The sequence below is a fragment of the Pogonomyrmex barbatus genome, unplaced genomic scaffold, assembly GCF_055798465.1.
Source record: "Pogonomyrmex barbatus isolate J1 unplaced genomic scaffold, ASM5579846v1 scaffold2, whole genome shotgun sequence".
Taxonomy (NCBI): Eukaryota; Metazoa; Arthropoda; class Insecta; order Hymenoptera; family Formicidae; genus Pogonomyrmex; species Pogonomyrmex barbatus.
In genome coordinates, this window is record NW_028297116.1 from 6,730,218 (window position 1) to 6,745,490 (window position 15,273).

General features: G+C 40.9%; 1 protein-coding gene across 1 annotated transcript in view; it reads right to left on the reverse strand.

Annotated features, from left to right (window-relative positions):
• Positions 1-2,823: 2,823 nt before the first annotated feature.
• Positions 2,824-15,273, reverse strand: part of LOC105433914 (uncharacterized) — a 76,012-nt gene continuing 63,562 nt past the window's right edge. Inside the window, exons 3-4 of the mRNA XM_011649406.2 lie at positions 11,122-11,442; positions 2,824-10,024 (exon numbers count right to left, since the gene is read on the reverse strand). Coding sequence (XP_011647708.2) covers positions 9,566-10,024; positions 11,122-11,442 — 780 coding nt within the window. The 3' untranslated portion in view covers positions 2,824-9,565. The remainder of the gene's footprint in view (positions 10,025-11,121; positions 11,443-15,273) is intronic.

Genomic DNA, 15,273 nt, shown 5'->3' on the forward strand with positions numbered 1-15,273 from the left:
ATTAGGAAATTTTGTAGAACGTTTATGTTTCCGTGTCACAACGGAGATTGTAAGAAGCTGTTTCGTTGGAAATATTTGCCGATATGTCAACGTCTAATTTTTTTTATTATTGAATATTATATTCATATCAGAGAATGATACAAGATATTCTTATATGTTACTAATCGCATGTTATTGATTCGTGAGACTTTTTTTTCTTTTTTAGAAAATTTTCTTCGTTTATTGAAAATTTCCGAATGAAGACCGACCGTTAGAGCAATTTTTCGATATACAGGCAAGGTATATATTCTCAGATTCTGCCTAAACTTCCGTTAGACAGAAATAGACGCGAAATGACACGAATAAGCGGCTGGGTGTCGCTGAAATAAAACTCGCGGCCATCTGGATTCGCGTTGTGCGGAAAAACAAACTCGTCGTTTTGAGTTCCTCCGCGCTTTACAACTCGCCCGAAGGTCCCGCGATAATCGGCGAACGATTCGCGGATATTCGGGAATATGTCCGGGGACGAAGAAGTTTTTTTAATTTCTCATGAATCCTTGAAAGAGAGACTGATATTTTAAGAATAAGAAATCGATAGTAAGAATTATTAACTCAAAGTAAACTCAAGATGACATAAACATATTAGCTAATGTTTGACTAAGGAATTTGTCGTGGAATTACGTTGAAAACATAATTAATATTTGGAGGATTGTTACTATATATTTACTGTTCAAATATTTTTAATCCTTTATGTTCATGTAATATTTAGAGAGAAAGCTTGTTATATCAAGACTTGTTGCGAAAATGAAAAAGTCTGGCAATCCGTTGAACGGCCGTCTGCTAGCGTGTTTCGTTTCCCTTAGCCCAAGAATATATATAAGCTATTTTCAACCTCGATCATCGCAAGAAAAAGCGAGCAGAGCAGAGATCGTCTCGAGAAAATACGAAAAACGCATATACGAAGTAAAACTTAGTCGAGCGGTTTCAGATCTTGCCACGATTTTAAGCAACACGATGACTTTAGGTAAAAAATTAGAGAAAGCTTTAATAAAAAATTTCTTAGAGAAATAAGATTTCTCTCTTTTTCAAAGCTGCAATTTAAATTTTTATGTAAAACAATGTAAAGAGTAAAAAGTAAAAATAATTGATTTTATAAATATAAAAATTTATGTGTAAATATAATGCGTTTTTACATATGTAGTACTATTTTTAAATAATAAAATTAAAATAATATTGTCTTGTTCAAATAATGTATTTTTCGTTACGCGAATTAACTCATCAACATTCTAAACGATAAAGAAATAAAAATTTATAATTTTCAAAAATAAATTCAAGCGAAAAAAGAAAGACGTGACCTCGGCTCTTTTAAATATAAAAAAAAAATGTTAATGTAGAATTCCACATTTTTATCGAAAATTTCATTTGCAGCGTGAATAAGGCGAGATTTAATTCATTTCTTCATATTATAGCCATCCTCGTTCGCTGATGATGTCTGTCGGAAAACCTAGGAGGGTACAGAGGACGTAGGGGGATAATCGGGTGATCGATCGAAGGTGAGGAAATCGAAAAGAGTGTGTGCCAAGAGTGCACAGCGGGAGAGTGGAAGCGCATTCGTAAGGTAAGGCAAGAAGGGACGTTCTATTTCCGGATGCGCGGCTTACCAGATATAGGCGACGCCACTCGTCTTTTGCGACGTATATAGCTTCCGCCGCGTTCACCGGGCCCCCCTTTCTGCCACCCTCACGTCCGCGCGCCATTTTGACGGAGACCTGGTCTCGGTCTCTCACGTTCATTAAGCGACCTCGCCTGCCGCGGATGCGGACGCGTTTAAACAAACCGTAATTGCGCGTTCGGCCTATGCAATTCTCTCCCTCTGGCAGCAAAACGCTGAGTTTGTTAAACGTTCCAGCTTTCACTCGGCCGTAGTCCAATTTGAAGAATTGCTTCATCTAGCGGAGAATTATTTCATCTATCCTTTACACGCTCCTCCCATAATGCGCGCGAGTGTCCGTTTTAAACGACTTTGCGTGTCGGCAGAAGCTGAATTATATTTAGTTACTATTCTGTTAGATATTCAGAAGAATATAATAGAAGAATGTAATAGATATTAGAAATATTTAATAATAGTATACTAGCTAAAAATACGTATAAAATATATATTATTAAGAATTATGTTTAGCATCATTAAAGAGAAAATACGTATAAAATATATATTATTAGGAACATTCATATTTGTGGTATCGTGATATTAAAGAGAAATTTCTTGGAATTATTAAAAGACATAATTGAACATAAAATAAATAAAAAGCGAAAAATCAAGATTCGTATTCGCATTTCACATCTTTACGTAAGTCATCTGATTCATTGGCAACTTATGAAATTTAAAGATCTGATCTAATGTGAAATGTGTGGGATATATAAAGACGAATTTTCAGAATTTTAATTTACTTGTTTGTTCTTATTTCGTATATTGCTACAATTTCTAATCGTCTAAATTAACAAATGAAATTATAACGTAAGTTGTAACACTAATACTAAATTCATATCTTCTTAGGAATGGGCGGATCAAGGAAACAGGTGTCTTCGCGAAATAATCGCCGCGTGCAAAATGCTTCAACCCTCTGTTTTTTTTTTTTTTTTTTTTGTCAAAACCGTTTTCTTTATTTTGTAGAAAACTGCGTGATAAGTACACCAATAATCTTGCAATGTCGAAGTGTTGCCGATTTATATCTGCGGGCGAGACGGGGAGGATTGCCCGCGGTGCTCTTGGTCTTCATCAAGCACCACCAGAAGTCGAGATCCGGGCAGCCTCCCCGCCGGCCCGTCGTGTGTTACATTGTTTGCTTTTCTCTCTTTTTTTTTTTTTTCCTAGCAAGCCAGAGCAGTGAACAACGAACATGTCTTTTTCTTCTTTCCCTATGTGATAGTGTGGTACGACTCTCTATAGTGTATAAAAAGAACTCCCTTTCATATCTCTCATTCTCTCTTTCTCATTCTCTCTCTCTCTCTCTCTCTCTCTCTCTCTCTCTCTCTCTCGCCTCGCCACGGCGCGCTCGAACGAACGTGACTCGCATTCGAAATGTGCAATTTCGCAAGCGCGACGCGCCACTCTCCGAGTGCGGCACAGACTCGCGCGATCTTTTCCTTTTCCCCCTTTCCTCCCCCTCCCGCTCTTCCCTCTCCTACCTCGTCTGTACCTTCCTTACCTTGCTTCTCGCAACGAACCGCGCGACTGTTTTTTTACCTCCTTCGAGATGAGATTTCTTTTTTTTTTTGCATCTTGATTCTTCCTTCGTGTTACTCTCGGTAGAAGCGACCTACTACTTTAACACTGTTCCTACAACATCGATTGATTACGTTGAAAAAAAGGAGTCCTGGATTTCCGTTATCTCTTTCTCGCTGCTTCTGTCACTCCCCTCTCTCTTTCTCTCGCTCGCTCTCGCGCATTGTCACGGTTGCAACGCAGCTTGCTATTTGAATTTGTCGAATGGCATGACAAATTCTGTCTTTTATTTCTGCCACGGAACTCTGTATAAACTGGAATGCGTACTGTCAATCAGAATGTCAGTCGACAAAAAATAATTCCAAAATGGTAGCGTCGTGTCTCGCGGTGCAATCTAAAAGATATATATGTGTATACATACATAAATCCTTCGAAGTAGATCTTTAGATGTATATATGTATGTGTGCATATATATGTATATAAATTCACTTCATATACTTTATAAAGAAAAATATATTTAAATATAATAAACATCAAATTTCCAAAGTTTATATATGCTCGCAATTAAGACAAGGCTAAACAGCTTCTTTTTTAATTGGAAAAGAACATTTTTACATGAAAGAAAATTCATATAAAATTATATATGAGAGTACATTCTCCAATATGTATAGAGTTCAGTGATTTCTACCTTTGTCACGTTCCTCTGCATCGCTTCTCTCTCTCTCTCTCTCTCTCTCTCTCTCTCTCTCAGATAACATTTTGCACTCATAAGAGCTCGTGACATACGACTCATCGATTCTTTTCGTTTTTTGCAAGCATAAAACGGAACCATGCAAAAAAAGAGTCTCATGTAACGAGTCTCTCTTAGCACGCAACAGTGGGAGGGCTGATTGCAAGACGCAACGTACCTACGAACAATGGCGAGACATCATCGTTGATGTGATTTCGCTCGTTTAATTCGATTCACAATTTTGCATCCATCAGTCGGTCCGATGACTCTGAAGTTCTCGATTCGTTCCTCGATCCTCTTCAATTCTATTAACGCGGAGCGTTAAAACTTTTTCTCGATCAATTAAAACTTATTGAAGAATAAAAAGAGCTGGAGTAACGAAACAGTTCAACTATGTGGAAATTCACAGATTACCGATTAACGGATGCGTAAAATTGCGTATCAAATCGATCAAACGGATCCACGCCGTGGGTGAGGAAGAGATAAAGGAAAAATAAAAATTAGGATCGATTGGTCGAAAGACTTACAGGGTGGATTTCGCGAGAGGGACAATGGCGAAGCTCTCGACCTCCCTTCCACCGCGAGGGACTAGACATACCGATCTTATCAACAGTACAATTATATAATTATAGCTTAGAAACGAAAGCCTTTAAAAGGGGGTGAGGGGGGGGACACCGCTTCGGGGCCCCCGCCTGCAACCGCTCCGCTCCGCGTCGCAATTTTCGCCGGAGGGAGGACGCGAGTTATTTTGGAACACCTTGGGAAATCACATTGCGCCTAAGAGAGAGAGTCTTATCCTTTCCGCCGTTGTATACTCGCCGACAAGGACGATGGTATCGGCTATGTTACCCGCATCGGTGAATCGGCGGCCGCGATCGTTCCCCGACCGGACGCACGGCTCAACGTGACTAGATTAATCGGCAGCCGCCGGCTTGATCTCGCACCTTGATCTCGATCGTGCGAGAGCCGCAGATCGTTCGGCTGATCGTCTCGCCGTTAACTCCGAAAGCCCGTCATAACGACGAGAAATCAAGATGAAATTGGAAACGCGAAGCGGAACCACTCGGCAATCAGAAACACGTTCATAAAAACAAATTAAATATTTAAAATTCAGAAAGAAGGAAGAATTCAATCCTTATTGACTCATATCGCTCGTGATACACTAATTTTAAAATAACGAAAGTTAATTTACTCTCTCATAATTGATCTAAGCTCCGACCGATCGTATTAATTTCCATTCCTTTCAAGTTTCAATACATTGCCGATCTTATTGCTTCTTTCCCTTGCGTTTTACGATGGACTTTGAAACATCACGGTTTCGATTCGCCGTGGATTCTGCTGACGTCGCGCACCGCGACAATCGCAAGCAACATCGCGATCAAGCCAGCGCCTCGCGTTACGCGATGAGATCGCTGAGAATGGAATCTTATTTGCGCGACGCTCCAAGTGATGACATTCGATAAGAGTTATTTATAAAATTCGTCCAACTCGATAACACGATGAATGATTTAAAATGTACTAATTAAATAACTCCATTTCCTTTCTTTTGAGCGTTCAAAGCGTTTGGTTGATAATTTGACGAACCAAACAATTCGCGAAGAAGAATTAAGCTATACAAAAAAAAAAAAAAGAGTAATTTTTACTTTCAATCTTAAAATACTAGCAATCTCGAAGGTTGAATCGTGAATCCGGACGGGAACAAAAGGATATTCCATGGGGGAATCACTTTCGTTACTCTCTCTATTTCTCTCTCTCTCTCTCTCTCTCTCTCTCTCTCTCTCTCTCTCTCTCTCTCTCTCTCTCTCTCTCTCTCTCTCGTGAAAGGCCACGATTATACTCATACGTCTCGCAAATCCCAATTAACAAATTGCTAGATATATCACGATGTCTGATAGCGATAATAGTAATCGACAATAGCTTGCTAAAATTTCACTTCGCCTAGAACTTATCGTCTAAAATATCTCGCGTTCGCGTCGTCGTGTTTTAAATTTAATCTAAGTCGACGACGTTACAAATTTAATCAAAACTTGCACAGGACCCATCGAATTATACATTTCTTTTTTCGAATCCACTTCTTTTCTGCACTTTCCTCCCATTTTGTCCTTTGCGCTTATCATAATCTCTCTCTCGAATACGCATATACGTATAATTTATCTTTTCTATTGCATACAGAAAAAAACGAATGCGCACGCGAGAGAATGAGATTGTAATAAGCGGAAGAAATAAAATGAGCGAAAGGGACAATATAGAAGTGAGAATTCGAAAAGGAAAAAAAAAAAAAAAAAAAAAAAAGATATTCTTTGCCGATATTTCTCCTCGATCGCTTCGCTCCGCACGCGCGATAATTTCTTTACATAGAATATAATAAAACCTCGTCGCCTAATATTGCATGCGCGTGAACACATCTCAAAGGTGAAACAGAAAGACGATATTTCCTCCCTCGACTCGCCACACGGCGACTTAATGAACATGAAACGAAACAACGTCGCCGTGTGGGCGCAATTGCCCGGACACTTTCTCGAAGATTAAAATTTACATTTTTCTTCCTAGAAAGAATTTGTTAACGATAATTAGGACCTCGCCGTTAAGACTTTACACTTTCACGTCAAATGCCAAATCTTGTGTCGAGCGATTTGATGAAACCGCGTCGCGGATACGCACGGACGATGTCGAATGAGAATTTCGTGCATTCAACAAAATTCCGAACGGATATCTAAGGGCGCCAATCCAACATTTTCTCGGAAAGGAAGCGGAAACTCGCGAAATTAACGCCAACAAAGTGCATACGAGAAACATTCCGCTCTACGCGTCCATCTTCCTATCTCGCGCATTCTTCGTACGCCACGCATGAATCCGTAATCACAAAGGGAAACGTATCGGTATAATTTCATTGCAATTTCTCCCTGCATCGCGGACCCTTAAGAAATACAATAATAATTGGTGACTTCTCATGAAATAATTGAGTGATTCGCTCTGTTTCGAAACTGAGACTCGAAGGTGACAAGGCATTTTCGCATGAATACGTACATAACCGACGTTTTTAAGAATGAAATATAAATTCAATATTTATATTTCACAAGAGATAAGAATAGAAACATTTCTTAAATAATCCTGATAAAAGTTATGTAATTTAATGATTTATTACCAGTATAAATTATTAATTATATAAATCCTTGAGAAATACCTAAAATTTATATTTATTATATTAAACTGCGGAATGCATCATCGAATTCGAATCCTTGTTCAAACAGAACTCGTCCTATTTTGTCAAAACTGAGGCCTTATCTATTTGAATAATAATAAAGATAGCGTTATGTCGGACACAGGGCGAGCCATTCGGAACGCGAAAGGGATGCGCATTCTCATAGATTTGCATTGCAAATACATTCTTGTATACACGCCGCCATTACAAACGTACTCTGTCTGCAAAACAAATGTTTATCGAACAAATAACGGTCATTCGATTCTTCCTCGATGCACTTCGATTCGGTCGATCGTTAATTATCGGTTGCATTAACATCATTTGGAGTTAACTCAATATGTTGATGAATTCAAAATTTCTTTTCTTTCTCCGTCACATCTACATGAATAACTTAATAAAAAATCGCCAAAAGCAAAAATTAATTAAGCAGAAATATTCATGCAACCGCATCAAACGATCGCGTTTATATTTGCTCTCTGTATATATTACAATATAATTCTAATCTAAGGAGAAAAAACATATACGATTTAGTTAATGCAACGTTAATTAGAGGAACTGTTAATCCTTTCCGCTCCAGCTGTTTGAGCTGCGAGAAATTTTGAAAACCTTACATTATATCCTAAAAATTACACATCAATGTAGTACAATAACAGATCATCATTCGATCTACCTCTTTTTATAAATTTTTTTTTAAATTATCAATACATCAACTCGATACTTATAATAACTATGACTGAATAACATAATAATTACGAACACAATCTTTAAAATAACAAGAGATCGAATTTTCCTTATAATTATCTCTAATCTCTATGCCGGAAAGGATTCAACGTGTCGTTTGCATCAAGTACACATAGCATTCGAGGCAGAACATATTCGATGTAACTTTGCCAGAGGAATATACATTTGTCGGTGTGTGCGCGTCCCATTATAGTTTCGTACGGCCGGCCATCTCGTGTTTTTAATGGTATGCGTGTTGTAACGTATGTTTGATGTTTTACTTTTAAATCGGTATGTAGCATATCGTTTTTTTTTTTTTAGTCGTAATAAGTATATTGATATTGAACTACCTAGCCTAATATGTACAGAGTTTCCGTTTTCACTCTTGGCACTACATTATCCCCCTATAGCTCCTTACACGCATACACAAATACGCGCGAGCGCGCGCGCGGGTCCGCTCTTTCTCTGTCTTTTTTCTTTCTTTCTTTTTTTCTCCTCTCGACCCTGCAATTAGCCGCGCCTCTTGCGCGTCTTTCGTTCTACTCGTTCCGCACACGCGCGCTTGCCTTTACTCGTACGCACGCCTGGTCTCGCACTCACGCAACCGAACGATTCGCTCATACAACTCGTGTCCCGTCCGTCCGTTTTTTTTTTCCTCTTTTTCTTTTCCTCCACAACCACCATTGCGTGAAACCACATTTGCCCTGTCCGGCCGTCGCGCAGCAGCCGCCCGTCGCGAATAAAATGTTATATCGATAATAAATAATTTACTAAGTCTTCGTCGCGATGAACAAACTTCCGCGATGTCCGACGATCGAGCCTCCGATCGAGAGCTGGAAGAGGGTGACCGGCGGATCCGCTTCATCGCAGAATCGGTATCGTAAGAGTCGCACACCGCACCTCGCACCCGTTTCTCCTCGAAGTGAAGCTTCTCGCCATATAATTCCCGGACAGGAATCCCCTTGTTCCAGGATAGGCCATCGCTTCGCGTCGCGCGTTGGTAACACCGTTTTCCATGCCGGGGCTTCGACCGTTCCGTCCACTTTTTGCGCTACTTTTAACACTCTTCGCCCGACGCATCATCGTAATCCTCATGCCACAACTTGGAAATAATCTGAGATCTAAGCTAGACACTGGCCGCGTATGGAATTGCACAATGAGACGCGTCATCAATGACGGCGGCGACGGCGTATCGATTCTCCCGATGAAGAAAAAAAAAGAGGACAGGCATGAACCAACGCACGGCGATTGAGCGCAGTCTTGATAATTGATTTGACTTTTCAGTCACTATCAGGAGCCGGTTTCTTTATATTCTTCCGCCGGCCCTCCTTTAGGCCACGAACGGACGACCCTCTCTCTCTCTCTCTCTCTCTCTCTCTCTCTCTCTCTCACACACTCTCTCTCTCTCTCTCTCTCTCTCTTTCTCTCATTATAGAAGAACGCTGGAAGAACGATCCAACGAGGATATCATCGGCCAGGAGGATAGTATCCTCTCTCGCGTATTTGCAATACACGTTGCTGAACACGATGGAACATGACCGATAGGATTTATCCCATGTTGAAACATCTCCCGTAAGTCAGTCTTGAAGGATATCGTCGTTGTCGTTGCAGTCGCGCAGAACAATCTCGAGAACCATCGCTCGTTCTCGAGGCCGGACGATGCAGCCGCGACAATGACGACAACGGCGTCAAGGAAGAAGGACGCCGCGGATCAGACCTTCTGATGGAATTGCTGTTGCTGGGGTTGCTGTTGCTGCTGCTGCTGCTGCTGCTGCTGCTGCTGCTGCTGCTGCTGCTGCTGCTCTTGCCGGCTTTCATCGGTTTCGCAGGGCACCACGGTGATGTTGGACAGATTGCTACTGCTCAGATTACTGCTCACGTTACTACTGGACTCGGAATAACTGGAAAAGGGCGGTTTGCTGACCGGCATCGACGTCGACGACGGCGTCGTATGGCTCGGGAACATCTTGAACATCGAGCGTGCGGTGTTCAATAGCAAATTGCTGCTGCTAGGGCTCTGACTCCGCGTCACCCGATCGCCGGGCATGTCGAGCAATCCCGGGTGGAGGTGCTGGCTGCTACTGGGCGTCCGGTAAGGCGGCGGACTCTCGCTGTCGAACACCGTGCGATTTGGCGGCGCCCGCACGCACTTCTGATAAATCTCGCTCTCCTAGAAATAAAAACATTTGTTAATGAAAAATTAAAAATAATTGCGGACTACCCGCGTTGCCCTTTAAGCCTTTCAACATAATGAAACTTAAACTATAATACGGTAACATTTACATTTTATATAATCAATAAATACAGGAATACAAAGAATATTTCTTTTGTTCGAAGTATGCCTTTTTACAAAACTCCAAACCACCTATAAAGATTAGAAGTCTATAAAAGATGCAAGATATTCTTCTCTAGAAATAATTAATGCAGTAAAAATTCAAGACGAAATTGTAATCATTTAAGCAATTCAAAATAAAAGAATATACTTCTAATTGTTTTATGATGTGAAATATATAATAGAAAATTAATGAAGTAATAAGTTTTTTTACTCATATTATATATATATATTAAGTTCAGGTTTCAGATTAAATAATATAAAAAACATAAAGATACCTGACATAGATGCATCGCCTATTTTTTAAATATTGAAATTATAATTTAAAATTAAGTGATCATTTCAGTTTGGGATTTTAAACAACTAAATCCTATTTACCACTCCCGTTTGATACACCTTTAGACTATAATAGACTATAATTTCTAGAATGCAAATCTATATCGCGATTACGGTGATTGCCTGAAACTGTGCTTCAAAGATGGTTTGAAGTTTAACATTCTTGCTTGCGTAATGATGACGAGGCATAACGAGTACTTGAACCTGAGAATTCGGAGGAACAAGAGGGACAGGAGGGACAGGAGGGACAGGAAGCGAATAAATAAATATGTTTTTCGGTCATTCTTCCGGCTAAAGTAACAAGGAAATCGTGTTATTTCACATTAACATATCGCAAATGTAATCTCACAGCGTAAGTAGTTGTGACCGTAAAAGCAATACTCATCGAAAAACCATACAGTGAACGAAATATATCACAGTGAAAAGTAATAACTACTGGAATTGTGGAGAAACCAATCGTAAACTGCTACGTTTCAGGAAATAAAAAAAAAAAAAAGAAATCTTTTCGTTAAAATTTTTCCGGCTATCCACCGAGATCATCGAGCCACTCGATCGCGTGATTTTCCGAATATTTTCATCCCGCGGATCGCAACTCTTACCTGTTCCTGGTTGCGGAGATGAAGGTCCGGATGCGCTCCGTACGGATGCTCCTCGCCGTCCGGGAGCTCGAGCCGCGGCGGCAGATTGAGAGCGAGATCATGCCGGACGCTTTCCGCGCGGATCGCGCGGTCCCTCGCCGCGGCGATCATCACCGCCTGTATATCTCGACGCCTTCTGGCATCATCGCCATCGCCGCCGCCGCCGCCGCCGCCGCCGCCGCCACCGACTCTACCGCCGACCGCACCGGCGGTCGGGTCATCTTCCGCCGATGCACCACGTCCGCTGCTGCCGACCTCCATTCCTTGGCTCACCGACAGCATCTGCAAAGTCGACGATCGAATTTATGCGTCTGCGAAAAAGACGCGGGATAGAGCGCGGTACGCTTGTTATCGCGCAAAAACGCGTCATTGCGAGGCAAAAATTTCGCCGCTGTTAGTATCTGCGCGAGACGCGAAAATATTTATTATCGTTCTATATTTTACAGAGCGGTAAAAATGAATTACTTATATTCGATAATACAAGCTCGGAAAGTTCACGGTGAAATGTCACCATTTCATCGGAAATGATTCGTGACGATGTGTGATGAATTTTGATAAGCCACGTTAAGAGCTGTCGCAGTCTCCATTTGTCGGTTTTTCGCCGATAAAAGTTTTCGTAGAAAATCGAAAACAGCTCTTAACAGCGATCAAGGCCTTTCACAATTATTTCATCGTGAATGTTTCACAAAGGTAAAAGATGACAAAGATAAAAGAAAACGCTAAAAAAATTTCGTTTGATTCCGGCATCCGAAAGAATATGACAGAGATGTTTGTTCGTCGTGCCGTAATAAGGCGTATTACGTGACGTGGTTGCTGTTTATTCGGCGCCGAGGAAAGGGTCGCGATCGCGAGCCCTCGACAGTACGGTCGTGAATAAATTAGTGCAGAAAATGAAATTGCTCGACCATTCGATCATAAGAGTGTCTGGTGTTACGTTGTGGATATAGATATTAGCGCGCTGTGCCGTTCACGATAAATAATTGCATATAAATCATATCATTATATCCGCGGGATTAATTCCTCTGCGACATTGATTATTCATACAATCGAACGAGTACTCTAATACTTTGATTCGCGATTGTCGCCGTCGCGAAATACGCAGCGCAAAATAAAAATGATCAACGTTTATTATATTTATATACATGCGTACATATAATAAATGCGTGTATTTTCGTATTTTTCTAATTTTTATTTGGAGCAACGTTGATCTATAAAGGGAAATTAATTACTGAATCGAACGTTGTGACGCTCGTAATGTTCGCAAATTCAAAAATTATGCAAGTAACTTCAACAAACTTTTCGTTAAGGTTCCCTTAACGAAAACCAAGGTTTAAATTAATTATCTCTTTTTTTCCTTGGATCTTGTATATTATTCTAAATTCCGCGATGTAATTGCAAAGTCTATATAACTCAGACAATTGTTCTCGGTTAAGCCTCGATTAGCCGAACTCAATTGTTTTCTCTTGTTTCCAGCGAAAATTTCTTCGTTCGTTCCCTTCGCGGATCCGGTTTAAAACATCTGCTCACGCACGCACGCACGCATGCACGCACGCACGCATACGAGACGCTCGTAAGAGGCGGACCGAGAGACGTCGCATCATGACAGTTGGCGGTACCACAGGATGGCGTGGATCGTGCACACCTCGAGAAGTAAAACCGAGAGAAGGTCGTACGAGCTTCAAGTGCCGACGAGCACGGCGAAGGAAGGAGGTCGCGTGCAAACGCACTCGCGACTCGCACGCTTTCCTTTTCGTTCCGCGTTGCGTTTTCGACGGTTCGTCCAATTTGCTGTAGATCGAAATAGACCGATCGCGTGCGACGACCGTGAAAGCCATATCGCCGTATGTCCGAGAATACTCCAATCACGATGTTTATATGATCATATTTAAAGATATTCATAAATAGATATTCTACATTTTTAATACGTTTAACCTATCGATATATCTTTGATATTTCGCTCTATTATATTTTTTCCTTTTTTTCCGGACATATGTATTTCTGCTTCGCTGTGTTAATTAGAAAAATAATTTAAATATTTCAGTAAAATGAGCTCTATATATCATTATCGATTGTCAAGTTTAAATGACGGGTGAGACATTTGATAGAAATAATTCTTAAATTTCTAATTATTATAATTGAAACGATATTTACGATTATATATCATGTGCGTATTGTATTTATGTAACATTATATTTGTAACAATGAGAAGCCAGAGAATTCGAGGTCGAGTTTATTCCACTAATTTCACTTCCAAGCGTAAAGATCGGCTGCAGCTGCGGACCGAGGTTAAGAATGTTTTCTATCGATATAACGCCTTTTTACGACGCCTTGATCGCGATTTAACGAGCGAGAACCGACGCGGAAGTCTCCCGCGAACATTCGCCGGCACGTGCGCGCGTTAACGACTGATGGGTCGGTCGCGTTAAAGCTTTAAAGGGGATTTTCATCATCCCTCCGCTCGCGTTCTCGCGTTCTCGTCCGAGGCCGTCGAAAGGGAAAGCGGAAGAGGGACGCGGCGGCGGCGGCGGCGGCGGCGGCAGCGGCGGAGGCGGAGGCGGAGGCGGAGGCGACGGAGGCAACGGCGACGGCTACTGGCTGCTGCTGCGACGACAACAGAGCGAGGGAGGGTGTGCGGTGGAGACAGCAACGACAGGAGCGACTGACATACAGAGGGATGAATGCACGTCCGCGTACTACTCGTATCGATCGACTCGCAAGCGTAATATCACGTTTACGTTCGTTGCCAATATAATGCAGACGCGCGGGAGAGAAAGACCCTTCGATCGAGAAATGTAGAATTATTTTTAGAAGCGCTTCATCAAATTAAGTGTTCTTTGTTGTGTTTCGATAACGCTATCGCGCGATACGCGTTTTGTGCAAGTTGTGATTATTATTTCATTGCAAATTCTAAAAATAATTATATAGGATGATAGTCGTCGATACTCTCCTTTCGATTTCAGATAACTTCAGATAACTCTTTTAGAACTTGTTATTATTATTTAATGTATCTCAAAATATCAAATAATTTTTGTAAATCGATGTAGCTTGTTTATTCTAATTTAATCACATTGAATATTACGTTACTATTTTTCTTAGAATAATCTATAAGAAATAATTAGGTGATTTACTAATATCTTTCAATTGTCATTTTCTACATTTCTATAAAGGAGAGAGAGTTGAATTCTCTTGATAAAATTAAAGGGAAGGATATCTTGGTAATGCTCTTTTGGGGAAAAACGAGATTGCTGTCAGCTTCAAAGAGAAACTCGTCCGAGCGTATCTCAAAACGAGAACCAATGTCATTCTTCGTAAAAGGATTTATTCGTGCTGAATATAGGAATACTATATTTGGTACATATTCCTCTGGCTCTTTTCGAGTTACACAATTCTGAAACTTTAAAACAGAGTGACAGAGTAATTGATGGATCATTTAATTAGAATTATATCACGTATTATATTGTATCGCAGATGTCCAGACATAACACCTCAACCGAAAATAGTTCATTGGCACTCGAAATATTAATTTCCATACATGCTTTCATTTCCGCAATTAAAATCTATGATGAAAATAAGTTCAATAGATAAAGAATTTCTTCGACCTCAAAATTCCGTAATATTACATAAGAGCAATTTCTAAAAAAAAAAAAAAAAAAAATCAGATCTTCTCTCGTTTAAATAAATTCAGATAACTAACAATATTAAAGACAGAAATTATATTTTTATTTTTTACACCGTTTGTTTCTTAGACAATGTACCGTTACATCTCCCGTCTCCGGTCATGTTGCATTTTATAACGATTGAATTTTTCGTCGGACGATGCGGGGGTTGGGTGAGAAGCGAGGCCAACCCGGATACGTGAGGACGAACGAGAGAAGATGAAAGAGAGACGAGTGTGAGGTCGTTCGGTCGTTCGGTCGAGCGGAGATAGAGTTAACCGGCGAGCGGCGAAGGGACGGAGATCGTTCGCTCGCTCGCTCGGGCTGATGCCGCCGCTCGAAATGCCATAGCGGCTCGCAAAAGTCCGTGGACGGTGATGTTGTAACAGACTTTATGGCCCTCCCCGAACCACGCTGGCACCTCGGTGGACCATAAAACCGCTAGTCGCGCTCGCAG